The 20,545-nt window shown below is 36.0% G+C and overlaps 4 protein-coding genes across 4 annotated transcripts; 3 read left to right on the forward strand and 1 right to left on the reverse strand.

The window, feature by feature from the left end:
- The first annotated feature begins 1,078 nt into the window (after positions 1-1,078).
- LOC113740626 (uncharacterized) lies at positions 1,079-1,886 on the forward strand. The gene is made up of 3 exons (XM_027268171.2): positions 1,079-1,197; positions 1,302-1,375; positions 1,493-1,886. Exons 1-3 carry the CDS (start codon positions 1,110-1,112, stop codon positions 1,808-1,810), a joined length of 480 nt encoding a protein of 159 aa, XP_027123972.2. The 5' UTR covers positions 1,079-1,109; the 3' UTR covers positions 1,811-1,886.
- A 3,729-nt stretch (positions 1,887-5,615) lies between these two features.
- Positions 5,616-7,067, forward strand: LOC113740561 (flavonol 3-O-glucosyltransferase UGT89B1). Its single transcript, XM_027268107.2, has one exon. It carries the CDS (start codon positions 5,616-5,618, stop codon positions 7,065-7,067), a length of 1,452 nt encoding a protein of 483 aa, XP_027123908.2.
- Positions 7,068-9,124: 2,057 nt separating this feature from the next.
- Positions 9,125-10,951, reverse strand: LOC113741819 (UDP-glycosyltransferase 89B2-like). Its single transcript, XM_027269462.2, has one exon. It carries the CDS (start codon positions 10,767-10,769, stop codon positions 9,321-9,323), a length of 1,449 nt encoding a protein of 482 aa, XP_027125263.2. The 5' UTR covers positions 10,770-10,951; the 3' UTR covers positions 9,125-9,320.
- A 5,814-nt stretch (positions 10,952-16,765) lies between these two features.
- On the forward strand, positions 16,766-20,385 carry LOC113741664 (uncharacterized). The gene is made up of 3 exons (XM_027269248.2): positions 16,766-17,231; positions 17,799-19,143; positions 19,881-20,385. Exons 1-3 carry the CDS (start codon positions 16,866-16,868, stop codon positions 20,123-20,125), a joined length of 1,956 nt encoding a protein of 651 aa, XP_027125049.2. The 5' UTR covers positions 16,766-16,865; the 3' UTR covers positions 20,126-20,385.
- Positions 20,386-20,545: the final 160 nt, after the last annotated feature.

A 20,545-nucleotide genomic window follows, 5' to 3' on the forward strand; every position in this document is an offset into this window, starting at 1 on the left:
GAATTGGAATTGCTAGTATTAGATGCTGATTATTGATATTAAACTCTAAATTGGCTAAATAGATTTAAGTAGCAAATGTTTTTTTTAGATGATTTGAACCGATTGTAAACCGTTAGTTTCGATTCCAATTTAAAATTTTGGTAAATTTGAACTTAAATCTTTAGTCACAGTTATGGTTCCGGTTCCAATTTCTAAAACCCAATTTCAATTCCTGTTCAATAAACCGCCAAATAAACTTCGATCCGATTCTAGTTCAAACTTAAACGGTGGCCACCTCTAAAACTAATGCCCTTAAAATAACCCTTCCACTTATGTTGTACACATGGATTGCTTTATTCCATGGAGTGATGGTTGAAGTAAATTTCTATAGGTCTTTCAATTGCTGTACAAATAACAAATATTCTTTAACAACTTAAACCCTCATTTCCCATGGATGTGTTACAAGATATTTACCAACTTCTCCTTGTTATAATCATGAGAATTCTACGGAAACTTTCATTGGACCGTTTTATTGGTGTCTTATTTGTTGCGAGTTGTAGTTCAAAATTATGTTATTCCTATTTGTCATACTGTAATTTAGTTGTCACTCTATGTTAGTTGTGATACTCTTGTTACCACACTAATACTCCACAAAAAAAAAAAAAAAATTTAATTATTTGCTTTTGATAATGAGAGTCTTTAGCTGTATTCAATCAAATTAAAATTTAACTGAAAAAAAGGGGAAATAAAAGAAGATTCTTGGCCACCAAGAACAATCTTTGTCATGCATGCATGGCGGCAGACAGGCCCAAAACACCCGTATCTTCCATTTCACAGGTCTTTCATCTAATATTGTGACTCAACAAAGAGAACCATATTCAACCTTTTAACTGTAACTTTGGATACTACAGTCTTTAGCTTATAAATTTGAGTTTCCCTAAGCACTGGTTCCTCTGAGTAACTACATTGTTTTTTAACCACGAATAAAAAAAAAAAGGTGCTTGTTGGAACCTTATCTTTGACTTGGTTTGGACTTCGGACTGTCTATAAAGCCAGAGTTCTTTCACATGCTTCCTCTCCGTTCTTTTTGCTCAACGACAACATCCAAAAAGCTAGAAAAGAAACAAGAAATGGTGTCAACAAGTTTCAGGCATTTTGTGCTTGCAATCATGGTCCTTCTGCTAGCCACGAAGGCTTGTGATGCAAATAGTGATGAAGGTATTTTTCCTCCTTGTCCTTCATTAATCTAATTTCCATTTATCAAGTTCTCTTGCACAAGAAAGTTTACGCATTTTTTTTCACTTTTTTTTGGCACTTTATAGGTTTCAAGAAAGTTGAAGCTGAGGCTGGAAATGGAATTATGCCGCCAGGAGGAAAAGAAATGCACAATGCAAAGGTAATTATTATACTAGAAATTGTTTTATGTCCAAATTTGGTTACTTGTTTAATTGTCTACAAGAAAATTTGGGTTTGGAACTTGTTGAACTTAGGATTCTATCATAATCTTTTTCAGGAAATTTACAACGCTGGTCCCAGAGTTGCTGCAGATACTAGTGGTAAATTTGGAGGAAGAAAAATGATGCTTGAGATAAAGGGATTGAGTAATGAAGTGAAGAAAGAGGAAACCAAGAAGACCAGTGAAGAAGCTTCAAAGATTTCAGGTGCAAGTTCCGTTGGAAATAGTAAGCATACATGGAAGGGGAAGTTGAGCATGCAAAGTAAATTGAGTAGTAGAAGTGTCAATCATCATTTGAAGGTTAACATGGGTGGTTTTATGGCTCTCAATGCCGATTATCATATGGCAAAAACGCATCCACCTAGGAATAACTGAGGATACTGAAGATACTGAGGATAGGGAAATTTTGCCTTTTATCCCCCTCATGTTGCAATTTTGTTGACAAATTAGTAGATGCAGTACCGATAGGAAATGAAAGTATACTTGTATGTATTTGCCAATAGAATTTTAACCCCTTCTCAAATTAATGAATTTTTTCTTCTCCTTCGCAAGATAATTCTTGTTGCACTTATGAAATGATAAAGGTTATCTCCAGCCTCTTTATTTCCTTGTAAACTCATGAATGGATCTTATATACTTAATTGCTTTCTTGAATGAAACTAAGGGGTAGAAATGGATGTCTTGATTGTCACTGCCACTGTGTGTGCCTCAATCTTACAAAGCAAAACATACAAAAAACAACAATAAAGGCATCACATGACTGCTTATCTATGCACCAAGTAGTATACAAGATGCATGTAGAGCTAAAAAGAGTTACCTATATTCAGCTGAAGTAGCTGTCTTGTTATCTGCAGGAAGAAATGACAGGAGCAAAAACTTAAAGAAGTCGGCTGAGCGTTCTTTAACACAATCTTATAACCAGGTTTCAATCCTTCCATCGTGCAGTATAAAATTATCCATGGTTTTGTGTTCTTTATATCTACGAACGATGCTCGTCTTCTTTTTCACATGAACGTCTTTGCAGTATGACAGAAGACATTTGAAGGCCAATTCCAAGAATGAAGCAAGCTCAGAGACTGCAGTGACAAGGCCAAGTGATCTCCCTAAACCTGACCAACTCTGCTCCCAAGAATGTGCAACTGACTCAATTAGTTGCAGCTCAAAATGCTCATCAGTATCTAAAAGTTCAGTTTCAAAGAAATCAGATCAAGATCAAGATTCATTTCAGAATCTTGACTCTGAAAAACTGCTGAAGGCTGCAAGTCAGATTGTAAATTTGATGAATAAAGACTACCGAGGAGATGGAGGTCCTCGTCACAGATCCCCAATTAATAATCGTGAGCCTTTGCATTGAGGAATACTAGTGTCAGTGTAACAATATGCCATAGATTGGCTATGTGCATCATCTATACACACACAACTAACCCAGTTTTGTTTAGCTAATCTAGGGGACAAATACGTAGAAGGATATATTATTGTTCTGTTTTTTATACCATGTAACCAAGGATAGAGTAGCAACTCTCAGTACCAGTTTTAGACATGAAATGGTGTTTTAGCTTCTTCTTTTTTCTGCCTTTGTATCCTTATCAGTAACGCAAAAGGTGGTATGTGTCTGAAAAGTTTTATCAATTGTAGCATCTGGAATTTGGGGTGACCCCAGTTGCAAATTATAATTCTGCTGAAAAATTTGCAGAAACTAAAGAGACATCAAGCAAAGCAGCAATGCAGATAGTAACAGAATATATATATATATGTATATATATACAGAAATAGACATCTGTCTTTCACTCCTACTTTACATATAGTTCAAGTAGGAGAAGCCCTATCAGCAATTGAAGATGCCAGTTAGACATTTCTGTTGGAACCATAAAAAGCTATCCACTCAAAAATTGCATGGCTGTAACAGATCAATAATTCAAAACCAACCTGCTGCTTTTAAGTATTGACATGCTTCGGCCTTCGTGAAATCTTTGCAACAGTCAAAGTTTCTCAAGCATGAACCATTTGAGACTAGATGAAATCCTGAGGAACAAGAGCAATATCCATACGAATATCAAGACCATGTCATGAAAATCCCTATGAAGTTTCAGCTTATTGAACAATTCCTCTAAATGTGACTTGAACAAACTTTACAACTCTGCCTGAACCCATGGTTTTCATGATTTGTTCTGTTATAACTGTATTAGAACTTAGAAGAGGGATATGAAGAATCACTATCCAAACTAGCCATCCTGTCCGATTTTGTTGTGCTGTTTGAATATTTCTCTTTGCGTTGCAACATCAGAACCCTACATGGCTAGATCCCTTTTACTGCCACAGCTAAGTACTTTCTTGGCCACGTCTAGGATAGGTGTTGTTTGCCCTGACATAGGCACGGGAAAGAGGAAATGATGTTCTCCATCGCCTTTGTAGTGGTATCCCTTTTCCAAGATATGGTGGGAATAGCTATGTTGTATCCAGTAGAGAGATTGCCTTTTGTTGTGGGGCAAATTTTTCTGAAGGATAGTGCTTATGCACGAAGTTATTCAAAGATTGATTTCCTAACATTCATGAAGGCCTAAGCACCTTTGTACATGAAAGCAGGTGCATTGCTATTCAATTTTTGGTGTAAGGAGCTGTTGTGATCCACACGGGCTAGGTCTCACAGTTTCAACAGGTACGGCATATCTTTGTTATCTTCAATTGCAGACAGGACCTTACTTGAACTGCTTAATTTCCCTTTCAAAGAAAATTATCTGTTCCAAGATGCTGTTACTAATGCATTGCTGCATTGCATGACTCATTCCTGGTAAGGGGAGATGCTCTTCTAGTCTCTTCAGTTTCTATGATGTTGCCACAGAATTACGAGTAGCAATCTGGGGTCAGTCTACATACATACCAGTTGCTACGGTTGACAACTTCTCATGAAGCATACAGACTTTTGCCTTACTGGATTGCAGGTTTCTCCTGATTCAATTCCAACAAATTAAAGTGAATCACGTTTACCCTGAAGCTAATGGAAGTCCTGATCTTTTGGCAAAAATGGGCATCACATTTCAAGCTGCTTTTGTAATATCTAATTGTTGCCCTTTGGATTTATGTAATGTGTTGGATGAAGCCTTTAGGGGTGTTCATTACTGATTCTCGAATAAGATGTCACTGGAATAGTGTAGTGAACTAGTGATTTCATGTCAACTGATTTATGTTGTAAATGTTGTTGAGACCAGCTCTGGAAAGGACTCGAGGATAGATAAATGGTCACTCTAATATTGACCCGAGTTGTCACGGTATATATATATATATATATATATATATATATAAAACAAAAATTTGAAAAAAAAAAAAACCTTCACATTGTTCTTATAATCATTATGAACCAGCACCAGCTTTGTGATCCTCCGGCCCAATAATAGAGTCATTTTTTTTCTTGTAATGCAACTTTTATGGAACACATGATAATCATTATGTTTAGATTGAACGATATTCATGAGTTTATATATGTACCTTTTGAATTCAAATATTCTAAAGATAAATGTGTATTGGGATTTTAAAAAGTTATTTTTTCAAATGACAAAAGTTAATAGTAAGTGTTAAATTTGAAATGATGAATCTTATTTTGAAATATTAATAAAGTGAAAACATGATATAACAATGGGACGAAATGAGCATTTTTTTTTTTATCGTATATTGATATAAAAACAACAAAGACAAAACAAAGGTCAAAAAACTTTGGCCATGATGAAGAAATATCGACTGTGTTTGTGTTTGGACAAGAGTTTATTGAAAATATATTCAATGTATATGAAACAAAAAAGTTATTAAAAACATAAAAGATATATTTAAAAATATAAATGTGATGCAAATAAAAAATTTTTATGTAAATCCCAATACACCCTATCCCTTTTTCTAAATCCAAAAAAAAAAAAGGAAAAGGAAAACAGGGGTGCTCTTTATCCCTTGACAAAGTTACACGCAACCACCGGAGTTATCAATGCCGTGTGCTCTCGTAGAGCGTAAGGCCTGACGTTAATTGTTGAGACTGGATCATGAAGCCTACAAGTTGTCCTCTTCTTCCGCCCCAAAAAAGAAAGATACCTAAAGGATATCTATTTGTCGTCTCCGGAGCGACCTCAACGCATCCAGATCATTTAACCCAAATCGGCACAATACTGCAATTACTAAGCTAAGCTTCAAGAGGGAGATGTCCATCTCACCGAACCAAAGCCCCCATGTTCTCCTCTTTCCATATCCTACCGCAGGCCATATTATCCCCCTTCTTGATTTGGCCAACTTGCTCCTCACCAAGGGCTTAACCATCACCATTTTAGTCACACTACCTAATCTTGCCCTGCTTGATCCCCTCCTCTCTACTCATCCTTCCACTTCTATACAGCCCTTGGTTCTCTCTTTGCCAGAACTCGTTAATTCCTCAGGCGTCAACCTCGCTACTCAACTTCGGGCGACTACCCAACTCCGCGACCCCGTCCTTGAGTGGTTCCAGTCCCAGCAATCACCCCCAGTTGCTATCATATCTGATTTCTTCCTAGGTTGGACCCATCACCTTGCAGCTCAGCTCGGCGTGCCCCGCGTCGTATTTTGGCCATCGGGTGCCCATCATGCTTTAATCTTGCACCATCTGTGGCATAACCTGTCGGAAAAAATCAGCTCCATGAATGAAGATTCTATGATTTCCTTCCCCAATCTTCCAAATTCACCGGCGTATCCTCTCTGGCAAGTCGCCCAAATTATCACTGAATCGAAACCAGGAGAGCCCAACTGGGAATTCTTCAGGGATAATTTCTTGTCCAATGCAAGAAGTTGGGGCATAATTATCAATTCCTTCAGGGAACTGGAAGATACTTACATAAATCTGGTGAAAACGGAAATTCGTCACGATGAGGTTTGGGCGATGGGGCCGTTAGTCTTATCTTCTTCTTCTACTGCTACTGCGGGTGACACGTCAGCATTGTCGAACCGTGGTGGGTCCAGTGCGGTCCCACTCGACGAGGTGATGACCTGGCTTGATGACAAGGCGGATGACTCAGTTGTCTACGTGTGCTTCGGGAGTCGTGCTGTATTGACGAGTCAGCAAACGGATGCCCTGGCGGCTGCACTCGAGTGCAGTGGAGTCCATTTCATATGGTGCGCGAGGGAAGCACCCCAGAATAAAGGCCAAGTGTCGAGTGTTGATCAGAACAGTGCATTATTGCCTATGGAGTATGAAGATCGTGTGGCTGGGAAGGGGTTGATAATCAGAGGCTGGGCTCCACAGGTGGCAATCCTCAAACACAGAGCAGTAGGTGCTTTCTTGACGCACTGTGGGTGGAATTCAGTGTTGGAAGGTGTAGCTACTGGGGTGGTCTTGCTTACGTGGCCAATGGGTGCTGACCAATTTGCAAATGCTGGACTATTGGTTGATGAGCTTGGTTTAGCAATTCCAGCATGTTTGGGTGGACCGAAGGTGGTTCCGGACTCGACCAAATTGGCTCAGGTTTTTGTGGAATCGGTGAGTTTGGGTGGTCAGCCTAAGAGGGCTAAAGTTGTAGAGATGCGGGATGCTGCCTCCAGAGCAGTCCAAAATGGAGGAAGCTCGAGTAAAGATTTGGATGCTTTAGTTGAGCATTTGAGGGACCTTAGGCAGGAAAAATCATGATTGTTTGTTTCTTCAGAACAGAAATATAATGAGGGATGAGGTGCTGTAACATGACGTAGAAAAAAAGAAAAAAATAAAGTGCTTAGCATGGTTCTTGAAATATGCATATTCGAATCTTGGGCATTAAATCCAACCTCTCATATCGTAGTTCTGCATTTGCCATGTTGTCAACCAAATTTCACCATACCACTTTAGCAGGGTCGTGCCAGAAACGCAAATTATGAGCTAGTACAAATCAAACCCAATCGGGTTTAATTTGAACTCAATCAAGTTTAGTGGAGTCTAATCAAGTTTAAAAATTTTTAATTTATATAATTTTAAATGAGGGACAAAATAGACATTTTATACTAATATGTGTGTTTTAAGCTCGATTGAACGCGACAAATTCTTGAACTTCACATATTAGGTTCAAATTTGACTCATCAAGCAGTTTTTCAAACTGTTCAAATTCAAGCTCGAATTTGATTAATGCAAGAGCAAACTCGTGAGTTATTTGATTAAAGTCGACTCATTTGCACCTGTAATCGGAGAATCAATAAATGTTAGTATGTGCGCTTGTATAGTTCGCCGCGCATAGGGACTCAAAGAGGAGAACTTTACTCAAAAAACGAAAATGAAAAAAACAGCTGGAGTTACTGGAGATGGAGGACACGACTTGAAGTTGAAGGAAGCCCATGACTAATTTGCAGGAGAAAACCTTCCAACAATAGAAGGGAATGACCAGTAACGGATGCTTTCCGTTTGTTGGAGTTCCGAGTATATCGTCGCTTCGGGCATGGCCCTGCTAATTACTGGTACTAATAAAAGTTTGGTTTGATAACGTGAAAAAAAAATGCAGAACTCCAATTCAAGTAGTTGGTTTTAAATGTTAATGCGGAAGATTTGAGTTCACCTAACTCACTCACCACTTGAAGTTTGAACGCATGCAATGCCTTTTCTTGAATGGTCCTCCCCTTATCAATTATCATGATTCTTGGCCAACTACCCAATACCTTCCAAACAATAATGTACCCAGGAATGCAAGTCCATGTGTAGATTGTACCATTCCATTTTGAAATGAATGCCGGGGATTGAATTTTGTCTGTCAACCGCACCTACACAAATGTCCTTTGAACTCAATTTATTGTTCCAATTCGTATAAAATAGCACAGCCAAACTTTCACTATAGTACCTACTATTGATGAATCCCATGCATTACATTAGGCTTGCAAAGACATGAATGATAATACTATTTTTTTTAGGTATAATCCACATGCGTTCGCATTCATTTTACGGTCTGCAACTAATTCTGTTCGAGCCGGGTTGGATCCTTTGTAGGAGAAAGCTCTCCCAATAAATTTCAAACTCGAGATCTCATGATTAAGTGATGCAAACTCCTTTCACTTGCATCAACATCCATTGGCATGAATGATAATACTGTATGATTATGTGTGCCATCGTCAATGCATTGTAAACAATGAGTCTGTTTGGACAAAGGAAATTTAGAAAAAAAAAATTTGCCTCACAAATTCCAATCACCTTTTTATCTTCCCAACCACCTTTTTATCTCACATACATCACATCACAAAAATACTACAGTAAATATCTCAAATAAATCATCCAAATAAACTCTTTTCCAAACAAACTCAATGTCTATAGCCCTATTAAGCCGGTTGAATCGATTTGAATAATAAATCACAAGTCATTCGATTCATTTAACGGTCTGAATTTAAAAACACATTGTATATGAAAAGACTTTTTAGTCGATCAAACATAAGAATCGATTAAGCAGACCATCTCCAAATTGATCAATATATTGGTTTCTCGTATTCACAAGATAACATACTATATATATAAATATATTAGTAATGTGAATCAGCCCACCTACCACACCAAATGGGTTCCCAAAATAGGGAGTAAACAATATTGTTGAAGGACGGTGTGAAATTGCTGCCCCGGTTTACGCTTCAAATAACCATGTAGTTTGGACTCCCTCCTCTTTTTTTTTTTTTTTTTTTTGTTTTTAATGCAGGGCTCATTATTGTTGTTGGAAAAGAGTTTCTTTAACACCAATATGATGCAAGCAAAAGTCTGCAACACAAAAGTATGACTAGTAGTACATAATTAGCCAAGCCACAACTATAAGAAATGCATAAGCAGAAACTAAATCATCAAATTCAATTGCAAGCCTGAGCTACAGTTAAACTCCATCTCGCCACATTTTCTGAAAGAATGTTTGATCAAAAACCAACTTTCAATACCGGCTTTTCCATGTCAACAACTTTGTCTCTTTGAAGCCTCTTCAGAAAAATGCAACGCCAGATTGTCCAAATTCTTGAACGAACTCCCACCTTCTTGTACGGCATCAAAAGCTGCCTTCTGCAACTCCTTGGCCCTTTTCCTCTCTTCTTGAAATCCACAGATAGCTTTAGCCAGAACACCTGCCAATTCATCCGAATCTGGCACATTTTCATCACCCTCACAAGCTCTAACCCCAACCTCAAGCTCATTGACAATCAAAGTAGCATTAGAATATTGATCAGCACCCATAGGCCAAGCCAACATAGGCACTCCAGCCCCAATTCCTTCGAGAACAGAATTCCACCCACAATGTGTCAAAAATGCACCAACTGCAGAATGCCTCAAAATCAAAACTTGTGGAGCCCAACCCTTAATCACAAGTCCCCTCCCAGCCACTCTTTCTTCAAATCCTGGTGGAATTAGACCATACTTTTCACTTTCCTCATGACCCTGCGTAGCTCCCTTAACAGACAAAATAAATTTCGCCCCGCTCTTCTCCAAACCCAAAGTCAAGGCCTCCATTTGCTCGTTTGTCAAAACAGCCTGACTCCCAAAACACACGTAAATCACGGAATGATCCTCCTCAATTTGATCCAGCCATGTTAAAATTTCACTAGCCGAAATTGAGCTTGCCCCGCCTCTCTCAGCCGGGCCAGATGCATCACCACTAGCACTAGGTGGCAACACTGGCCCCACAGACCACACCCTGGGATGCCCCAAAAAGTCCTTTAGATGATCCATATAAACCCCTTCCAGCTCGGAAACTGAATTGATCACCAACCCAAAACTGGCCATGTCCCCATCCAAATTTTCTTTAATAGTTTTCGATATGAGGTCAGTCTCATTATCGGCAAAACTACGATAAACAGGGGATAATTGCCACCAAGGATAAGATGGGCAATTTGGGACCGGAAGAGGAACATTTTCTTCATCGCTGGAGGGATCTTTCCTTTTTGGCATGTGACGCCAAAGAGAGTAAATAACAGACAAAGCCAAGCCACCAGAGGGAGAAAAAACGTACCCGGGAATACTCAGCTCATCAGCAAGCCGATTAGCCGAACCCAGGAACATATCAAAAATGATAGCTGTTGGTGGAGAAACATGATTCTTGAACCATTCTTTAAGGGGATTGTGGAGGTTTCTGAGGGTGTACATCATGGTCCGAAAACCCCCAACGGGGAGGTCCTTGACATTTTCAACACCAGGTGGGATGGAAGGGTGGGATGGAAATGGCAAAACAAGAGTTTGGATGGAGGGGTCCCTGCAGAGAAGAGGGTTTAAGAGAGGGAGGTTTTTCGGAGTGACTAAAATGGTAATGTCCAGGCCGCGGATGGATAATTGATGAGCCAAGTCTAGGAGGGGTAACATGTGGCCTTGGGCGGGGTAGGGGAAGATCAAGATGTGAGCTTTTTCCTGGGACATATTTTTGTTTTTTTGGGTTGATGAATGAAGAATGAGTTTCTGGTTAATTTTTGGTGCCGACAAGGAGATGGAGAAGAAAGTCTGGGGTGGGTGGCCTATTATTTTTCTCGTGCAAGATGGGAGATGAAATTGGGACAGGGATTTTTATTTTGTTTCATGTTAATCTTTGGTAAGATATACAAGACCGGCATATTGTCTCGAAGGGGACAAGGGGCAGGTGCAACCGTTCGTGCCGGTTGTATTCATTTTTCACAGCGCGTAACTTCCATTGCACACGATGTAACTTACTTTGCACACAACGTAATTTTACAACACTTTTTTACGGGCCCTACACATAGTGTGAAAATCGAATTACATGTTGTAATTTGAGCCGCACAAATTTTTGAGGCCACATCGTGACCGTGAACCTTCAGGACGGTTTGAGACAGAGGTCCAAGGACGGTTTGAAAGCAGCCGCCAACATATCGAATATTTGTTCGAGTTCCACTGACGTATATGTTTATGTAAGAGTCTTAAAATTTTATTGGAGAGGCCAAATTGCGGCTAATTGCTTAGAATATATGTAAAAAAAAAAAAAAAAATCACACAAATGTTTTTCTGATACACATTATTTCTCATTCTATACCTGCAGAACTAATTGTCAGAAACTCTGCAAAAAGTCAGTGGGTCAGTGGCCCACAATTTTTTTTTTATTAGCCTCTCCTCGACCCTGCTGACTGGACAAGGCTGGGGACAAGCGGTAAAAAAAAAAAAAAAAAATGGACCAGGGGTCAAATATATCCCATGAGGTTGCAATAATTTCAGCAATCAGAATGGTCCCCTCATGTCCAAAGCCAGAGGTTGCAATAATTTCACCTGACTGCTCATCAAAGGGGAACGAAGAGAATAAGAATAACCAGTCATGCATTTGTCAATGATATAGGCTCCGTTTGAATTAGTTATTTTTTGAGATATTTTTTAAAAATTTTACTGTAATTGTATATATGAAAAATTTTTACTATAAATTTTTTTGAATTGTTTTTAGAGGTATTTTTAAAATATATTTTTGAGTATTTTTATAATTTATAATTTTTTTAAAATTTTTTGAAATATATACTGGCACTGTTTCTATATATTAATATTTATTTATTTATATATATAATATTTTTTATTTCAATTTTGTTTTATAATATGTATATTAATATACATTAATATATATATTTATATATATGTAATATAATGTACATAATTGAAATATACATGTTAATATATATTAATATACATATTATAAAACAAAATTGAAATAAATATATTTATATAAATATATATAAATAAATATGTGAATGAATATATTTATATATGTATATAAATATAAATATAAATATATATATTTATAAATATATATGAATATATTTTAAACAAAATATTAATATTTATTTCAATTGATATAATATACATAATTGAAATATACATATTAATATATATATTAATATACATATTATGAAACAAAATTGAAATATACATATTAATATATATTAATATATATTAATATACATATTATGAAATAAATATATTTATATATTTTATTAATTTTATATATTTTATATATTTTATATATTTTTGTATATATATTTTATTAATTATATTTTTTGAAATAAATATAATTATAAATTTATATAAATATATATAAATAAATATATTTATATATTTACATAAATATATATATGTAAATATATTTATAAATATATACAAATATATTATAAACAAAATATATTAATATTTATATATAAATATATTTATTTATTTTTTGGTATATGTATTTTATTAATTTTATAAGTATATATATTTATTTTAAAAATATTAATATTTATTTTTGTATTAATATTTATATATATATATATATTTATTAAGCAAAATATATTTTTTTGTATATAATATTTATATATAAATATATATTTTATTATATTTTTTGTATATTTGGAGTTGTTTTTGATATATTGTTTGGATATGGTGTTGTTGGAGTTGTTTTTGTTTGTATATTACTGTAGTATTGTAGATGAAAAATAAGTATTTCAAAAACTCTCAAATTCAAACGGAGCCATAATTATTGTGTTCCTTCAAAAATTTACTTATATAACTCCCATCATAATTCATAACCCAATAAGATAATAAAGGTCTGGTCTTGTTTCTGGCAATGAGAAATAGATTATTGCAAGAGAGGCACATTAAATACCTGGTTGTCAGCTGCCCTGTAAAATTCAAGCAGAAAGCTTTCAGAAATTTTTTTTAAAAAATGATGGGGTGATAGATGAAAAGAATGGCACTGGAGAAAAAATAATGAATTTCAGTTCTTTATTATCTTCAAAGCAAAGAAAGTGCATGCCAAGTCATTTGAACACTTCTAAATTTTGCCAGTGTTCATAAAATGGTTGTGTTGTAAAAAATAACTTTGCACGTTGATAAAGACAGATACTTCCCTAGCTCTTTGCTCCAATTCCCACAACATTTCTCCTATACTCTCATGTTGAAGGCCCTTTTTTTTTAACCTCCTGTTCCAGCCATGTCCAGTCAGCACGGCTGGGGACAGGCTAATTAAAAAAAAAATTATGGGCCGCTGACCCACTGATTTTTTCAGAGTTTCTGACACGCCTGTCCCCATCCGTGTCCAGTCAGCACGGTTGGCGACAGGCTAATTAAAAAAAAATTGTGGGTCGTTGACCCACTGACTTTTTGCATAGTTTCTGACCAATGTTTTAAAACCTGAACCGTCAATTGAACCGGTGAGGTGAAAGGATCGAGATTCAACCGGTCGGACCGGTTCAACCTCGGTTCAATGAATTTTTTTAAAAATAATTTATATAAATATATATATGCACAAAATAAGACATGCAATGGACTAATTTAAAACTTTACATGGTGAAAAGTTCACTATTTTTGAATAATTTGGATTTTCAAAAATAAAATTTTTAAATTATAAGTTAAAACAAATAAATTTCATCTCAATTTCAATTATATCTACCAAAAAAATCTTAAATCCAACCCAAAAATATCACAATATTTTGAAATTATACAAAATTCACGTCTATGAGAATTTGATATTGTGAACTTAAATTTTAATTTACATCTTTGAGATTTAAAGATTGTAATTTAAAAAAGAAAGTTTGGAGTTCAAAAGAAGTTAAGAGAATTGAAAATAGAAATGCAAACTTGATAAGAAACAAAAAATGAGATAAAAGTGAGTGGTTGTGGCATTAAATAATTTGGGTTAAAGAAAAATAAATCTTTTTTAACTTTTTCCAATTTAATGGACAAAAACAAAATTAAAAGATAGAAGAAAACAAAGTTTAAAAAGTTTAAAATTATAATTATTGAGTTCGAATCTTGATAGAAGCATTTTGCAAAAAGTTTTAAAAAAGGAAACTCAAAAACCGGTTCAATCCGGTTCAACACGGTTCACCAGTTTTCACGGTTTTGACCGGGTTTGACCGGTTCTCTAGCAAAGTCAACCAAAGCATAGAACCGGACCGGTGTCATGGCCGATTCGTGGTTCAGCCGGTCGAACTGGCCGGTACGGTCCGATTTTCAAAACATTGGTTCTGACTCAGCACGGCTGGTATAGAATGAGAAATGGTGTGTGTCAAAAATACATTTGTGCGATGTTTTTTTTTTTTACATATATTCTAAGCCATTAGCCCAAATTCAGCCGCTTTTTATATCAAATTTACAATTTTTAAATATATGATGACTTGTACTATTATTATTAAAACTTATAGAAAATGTATATATGATGAAAAGTGTTTGATTTAGCTTTTTTTTGTTTTTATATTACTTATTAGAAAATTGGGTTTGGCTATCAGTAACTGAGTGGCCACGAGTGCTATTTTTATTTTTATTTGTTGGAAAATCGAAGTTAGTCCATAAAAATATGTAAATATAATGGGTGTAATACATGTTAATACAAGCATTCACATACTAAAATTAGGTATCATTTGAGCGCATTAACAACGGCAGACTGGTAACGAATAAGATATTGAGGTCATGTTTTAATCGCTTTTTTTACAGAAAATTTTTTATGTTTTTTGTGAACAAGTTTTTCAGAAAAATATTTATACTTTTTGTGAATATATTTTTTTAACCACCATTTTACTTTACATACGTCAAATCGTTAAAGTTAAATTTTTTATAAAAACTCTTAAAAATAAATAGCAATTCAAATTAGGCTCTAAAGCTTTTCCTTTAATGCCAAAAGACTGTGACTGGTTAACAAATTGAAATATTTAAAGTGAGAATGTAGCTAACTCAGTCGATGACCTCGACCTCGAGAGCTCGTGTTACGTTAGTCCTTCATATTTCAATAAGCAGCCGAATTCTTGAAGATTGTTTTTAAGTTCATTTGCTCACAATTTTCCTAGTTGAATTTATTTATTCCATATTTACCTTTCTCATTAGAATTTGATGTGAAAGATAATATTCTTTTACTACCAAAAAATCAGTAGTATTTTATGCCTTGTTTGGATTGTAATTTTCTAAAAAAAAAAATGTACACTTTTCGTGAACACATTTTTCAATTATCTTTTTATCGCATATATATAAAATTATTATAGTGTTTTTTCTATAAAAAAAACTCTTAAAAATAATAATACAATCGGGACCTTAGTTTGCAAAATTGCCACAACATATACAATGAGCACAAGATCAATCGGTCCACTTTTAGCTGTCTAATTTCTGTTTAAAAGAGTTGCAACTTACATGAGAGTAAGTTTTGTAAATTTGGAAGAATGAGACTTAAAAGTAAAATTGCAATCGTTTAAACAGCAGGTTTACAATTTTTTCCATTTACATCTGTAAGTTTCCGGTCATTAAACTGAATCACTAAACGATCCAACGGAATCACCCAGAAAAAAAAAATTAAATTGTGTAAACTTTTTCTTTCTCCCCTTCTTACAACAATTGGTACTGTCACTAACTGGAAAATGGGCTTACAATCATGATGACAGCAGTAGCACTGTGACAAAATTTTGGAAAATTGTTATTAGGGATGTAATCAAGTCGAACCAAATAATAGTATCGTGGTACTTGAGCTTGACTCAACACTAGGAAGGTACTATTCGAGATCGAGCAAGCAGTAGAAATGGAGCTCCAAGAACTGTTTGAAAACTCGAGATCGACTTGATTATGCTCGATTTTCTAGTGATTATGATCAAACTCGCGTCCTAAGATCCTTGTCCAATTCAAGAAATGCACAATTTTGTTTTTTACCTATTAAATTATTTTTTTCATGCGAAATGACTATATGACCTATAATTGTTTTAAAGTCATAGTCAATATTCTAGTAATTTATACAACTCTCAAATCTAAAGGACTAAAAATGTAATAATTAAATATTTGATTTTTAATTAATTACTTGATGCTCGGTAAGATTCGACGAATATTCGAGTCTAAAAAAATAATACTTGAATTCAAATCGAAATACTATCGAATCACTGGAACTCAGCTCGTACTCGGTTGAAGCTGAGTGCGAGTCAAGTTTTTGACCGAGTTTAATAATTTTAATTTCACAAGTAGTTTGAATCGATTACATGCCTAATTGTTATACAACTTAATAGTTGAATATATGGGAAAAAGAAGAATAAATGAATCTCGACCTTTAATTTGCTAGGCACCTAATGTTGCTAAACTCACACTCGAAAACATGTTTAATGGTTAATTCAAGTCAATCCTCCATGGTATACGAGGATTAGTTTTGGAAAATATTTCACAAAATTTTGACAATATATTTCCAAACACAAATTATCATATACATGTATGTATGTGTGAAAAAAGGAGTGCTGTAATTAATTGACATGCAAACTAAACATTAACAATCATATAAATGCATCCATACAAATTTATTACTTATCCTTTGCTTTTAGTCTTTTTTTTTTTGTCATCTTTTCAGTGCAACTTCCACTTCTTTTTTTTTATTTTAAGGAAAGTACTTTCTAATTTATACTTTTTTCCATATAAAACTGACGGAGTTTCATTTCTCTACCAAAAAGAAAAGAAAATAAAAGAAAGGAAAAAGGAATTATAATCTCAAATCTCTGTGCTTGTAGTGCAATTCCATACACAGCTGAAATGGCGACCGACTGCCAAGAAGATTCTGACTCCGAAAATCCCACCAAGCGCATCAAAACCCAAAGCCCAACCCCAGAAAATTCTTCCCCACCACCCCTTTTCAGCTCCAAAGGCAAAACCAAGCTCGAATTGGAAACAAATTGTTGTGGGATTTGCTTATCAGAAGCTGCTCGAGATGACAACAGTGTCAGCAGAGGCTATATTGATAGCTGCGACCATTATTTCTGCTTTGTTTGCATTATGGAATGGGCCAAGGTCGAATCCAAATGCCCTTTATGTAAACGTCGATTCTCCACCATTCGCCGCCCAGCTAAGCCTCCCATTTTCCCCGCAGACCGCCTCGTTCATGTCCCCGTGCGCGATCAGGTAGTGATGAAGGCGGAATTTCTTTTGGATGTGAATTTTTTCATATTTGGTATGGGTTGGTGAAAAAATGAAATGGGTTTTGATTATTTTAGAGAAATAAAGTCAAGAAATTGCTTTAGTCCTTGTGTAATTAAGGCTTTTCTTAAAATTTTGTTGATTGGCTGTTTTTTATTTTAATTTTGGTCATTGTTGTTTATGATGGTAATTTGGTGAGGATACCTTATGAAACTTTTCGAATTTGATCTTCACTGGATTAATGAAGAATTGGATATGGTGTAGTGATTGAGCGCATTCGTCGTAGTCTTCTACCAATAAAATCGATTTCAAATGACAAAGGGGGACTAAAATTTTAGTATGGTATCTACCTTTTACGTTTGAAGTTTGCAACGATTGTTATTGGGCTGAAGTAGATTGATTGTGGTCTTTTCATCTTCGTGTATATTTTGTTACTGCTTTTGAGCTGCACTGGATGAATTTATGGTCTAATCCTATAGGTGTACTATTACTACAAGAATGCTACAGTAGGTGGCAACTCCTCTAATGGTACTCGGATTTGTCTGCATGTAGGTGTACTATTACGACGGGAATGCTACAGTTGGACCACTTGATCCGTATTCAGAAGTCAAATGTAGCGTGTGTCAGAGCTCGGTCGACGACAGGCTCCTTCTCTTGTGTGATCTTTGTGACTCTGCGGCTCATACTTACTGTCTTGGTTTAGGTGCAACAGTTCCTGAGGGTGATTGGTTTTGCCATGATTGTACACTTTTGAGGGATGAACGTAACAAGAGTGAGATAGATTCTGTTAACAATAACAATGATGGAAATCCGCCAAGCTATGAACATGTATCAATATTTGATGTTGTGCGAGAACCTAAAACCAGATGTGTTGGAAGATCTTCTGAAAGTTGCTTGTCGGTTGATCAAGTTAGAGATCTGGAAACGAGATTGGGAGATAATGTGAACGTGTTGGATTCAAGGAGACAGGCAGACATTATGCAAGGCGCAGCTCAGCTGACTGGCAGAACATTGAGCAGATGCCGCAATGTCCATAATCGTATACAAGCATTGCGTGATAATTGGAACAGTTTTCGATCTGGATCCTTGAGCTTCTCATCCGGCAAAAGAAATTATCGTTGTAGTGCTGATAGGAAGCCTGAAATTGGTGTTGATTCAGTTCAACCAAGCTCAACATCTTCCTTGAGTTTGAAATCAAGACTGGATGATAGTAATCCTGGTGCAAGTCAGAACAAAGATTCCCGTGAAATAGACAGAGCTTGGAAAATGTTGGATATGGCGAAGTCAATAGAAAAAAGAAAGAGCACTAGTTGTCAATCGTCAAAATTTATAAGATGCAAGTATCATTCATCAGATAGCAAACAGAGGAGCTCTGAAAATCTTGGAGGCTTTAAGAAAGAACAGCGTCAAGATTGTCATTCTGTTTGGAAGGACAGCAATAAGCACAAGCCGTTGATGGTTGAAAGACAGAATTGTCATGACCAAGGGTTTGGAAATGATGGCATAGGTTTTGCAATTGCTCCTTTACCATTATACTATCAGTTGATATCCTCTCAGGATGTAAGGTGCCCCGTTCAACATGATGTTCCTCATGGAAATGTCAAAAAGCCATCTGAGAAAATATCACTTGGATCGACTTTTACTGTTTCTGATAGCTGTAGCAGGCCTATTTGCACTGGTTCTCCAGTTGAGCCTGCACCAGTGTCTTCAAATTTGGTTTGTCCCAGTGTTGAGCTTAACTTCCCTTCCTCTTGCAAGAAAGAACCTTGGGTACAGAAAGGAGAAAGGCAGAAATTTCCAGCTGACTCAAAGGCCAAGGAAAACTATGATGCCAAGAGTGAGATTCAATCTCTTGTCAAGCTCAACTTAAAGCTTCTAACGAAAGATAAAAAGTTAGGTATGACCAACATGCCTTTTCTTTATGTTGTACCGCTCTATTGGTAATTGTTACAAAAAAAAAAGAGAAAAGAATGTCCTGCTTTAAACGTTCTTCTTTTCGTAAAATTCATCGAGATTGACACTCCAGATTCAGAAGTTTACAAATTTGTTTTTGTAAAAGCACAAGAAATCTCATAATACTGCCGGAGCCAAGAGTCAGAGGTTGGGGTGGGGATGGAAGGATGGTGGTGAGCATTCATGTCAGCGACGAATGCAAATGCAATAATTTATATCCATCACTGAACTTAAAAAATTTCCAGATTCACAGTCTGTTCTCATGGTGATTTTTAAAATCTTCATAGGATAGAGGTAAGAACTTTATTTATCTAGTGGGAAATGTGAATGATGAAGGAAATTTGATCGATTAAACCTATTATTGGAGAGCATCCGATGGGTGTAATGTAAAAGATAAAGATGGTGTTATAAAAACCGGTGGTGAGAATGCAAGGCCAATTAATAAATTTGAGAATTTTCACTGGCCAAATTTGCAATTTTTCGAAGTGAGGTGGCTCCATTGACAACTGGACATTTCTTTTCTTCTAGTAAAAAACGTATGAGGAAACAACTGAGGTAATGGATGCAGCATTTGTGCTGCAAATGTTCTTATGCTGGATGGCAGCTTGATGACATATTGAACAACTGGTTCAAGCACATGTTTAACTTTGCCTTGATTAACCAGTCTCCTTTTAATTGCAGAGGCTAATGTTTTCAAGGAAGTTGCAAGGCTTGCCACCCACACCATCTTAGGTGCTTGCGGTCTGGAGCAGCCAAAGCACGGAATTCATCCCTCCCAAAGTTCTGTGTGCTGCCATGAAAAGGACAATCAACACTTCCGAAAATCTACTCTGATGCCTAATTCTTGCAGAGAATGTTTTTATGTGTTTGTAAAGGATGTGGTGAGTGCCATTATGTATGAGAGAATAAGGCATGTGAATACATAGTGACGAGACGTGAATCTTTGTACAAGTCCATTGGATGGTGATGCAGGGGAATGTTGTGCCCACCTTACCATCCAGCCATTTGAAGTCCGGGAGGTGCATTTTTACAGCTTCCTGGCTGTAAGTTTTAGGCATTCATTTGTCTGATCAAGTTGTATAAATTCATCCTCGACCAATTCTTATCATTTTTCCTGACAATGAAATGTATTAGGATCAAGGAGCTCATTTATTTAGTCAACTATAAAGAAGTAGCCATTTCAATCTCTCTTGCTTTTTATGAAATTGAATTCAAACGTGCGTAGCAAAGCCCATTGATGGTTGCATCTGATGCCCATGCATATAGATGGCAACCGACATGTTAAGAGAGCTAGTTTAGCGCAATTCTGGCTCATCTGGACCGATCCAGACCTTAGCGATTAAGTA

The sequence above is a fragment of the Coffea arabica genome, chromosome 4e (genome assembly GCF_036785885.1).
Source record: "Coffea arabica cultivar ET-39 chromosome 4e, Coffea Arabica ET-39 HiFi, whole genome shotgun sequence".
NCBI classification, from domain to species: domain Eukaryota; kingdom Viridiplantae; phylum Streptophyta; class Magnoliopsida; order Gentianales; family Rubiaceae; genus Coffea; species Coffea arabica.

What these genes read in the sequence shown, in the direction of transcription:
- LOC113741664 (XM_027269248.2), top strand. Translation starts at nt 16,866, where the DNA reads ATGGCGACCGACTGCCAAGAAGATTCTGACTCCGAAAATCCCACCAAG. An exon ending in ATGTCCCCGTGCGCGATCAG is followed by an intron (nt 17,232 to 17,798) that starts GTAGTGATGAAG and finishes GTCTGCATGTAG; the next exon opens with GTGTACTATTACGACGGGAA. An exon ending in AACGAAAGATAAAAAGTTAG is followed by an intron (nt 19,144 to 19,880) that starts GTATGACCAACA and finishes TTTTAATTGCAG; the next exon opens with AGGCTAATGTTTTCAAGGAA.
- LOC113740561 (XM_027268107.2), top strand. Translation starts at nt 5,616, where the DNA reads ATGTCCATCTCACCGAACCAAAGCCCCCATGTTCTCCTCTTTCCATAT.
- LOC113741819 (XM_027269462.2), bottom strand. Translation starts at nt 10,769, where the DNA reads ATGTCCCAGGAAAAAGCTCACATCTTGATCTTCCCCTACCCCGCCCAA.
- LOC113740626 (XM_027268171.2), top strand. Translation starts at nt 1,110, where the DNA reads ATGGTGTCAACAAGTTTCAGGCATTTTGTGCTTGCAATCATGGTCCTT. An exon ending in TGATGCAAATAGTGATGAAG is followed by an intron (nt 1,198 to 1,301) that starts GTATTTTTCCTC and finishes GGCACTTTATAG; the next exon opens with GTTTCAAGAAAGTTGAAGCT. An exon ending in AAGAAATGCACAATGCAAAG is followed by an intron (nt 1,376 to 1,492) that starts GTAATTATTATA and finishes AATCTTTTTCAG; the next exon opens with GAAATTTACAACGCTGGTCC.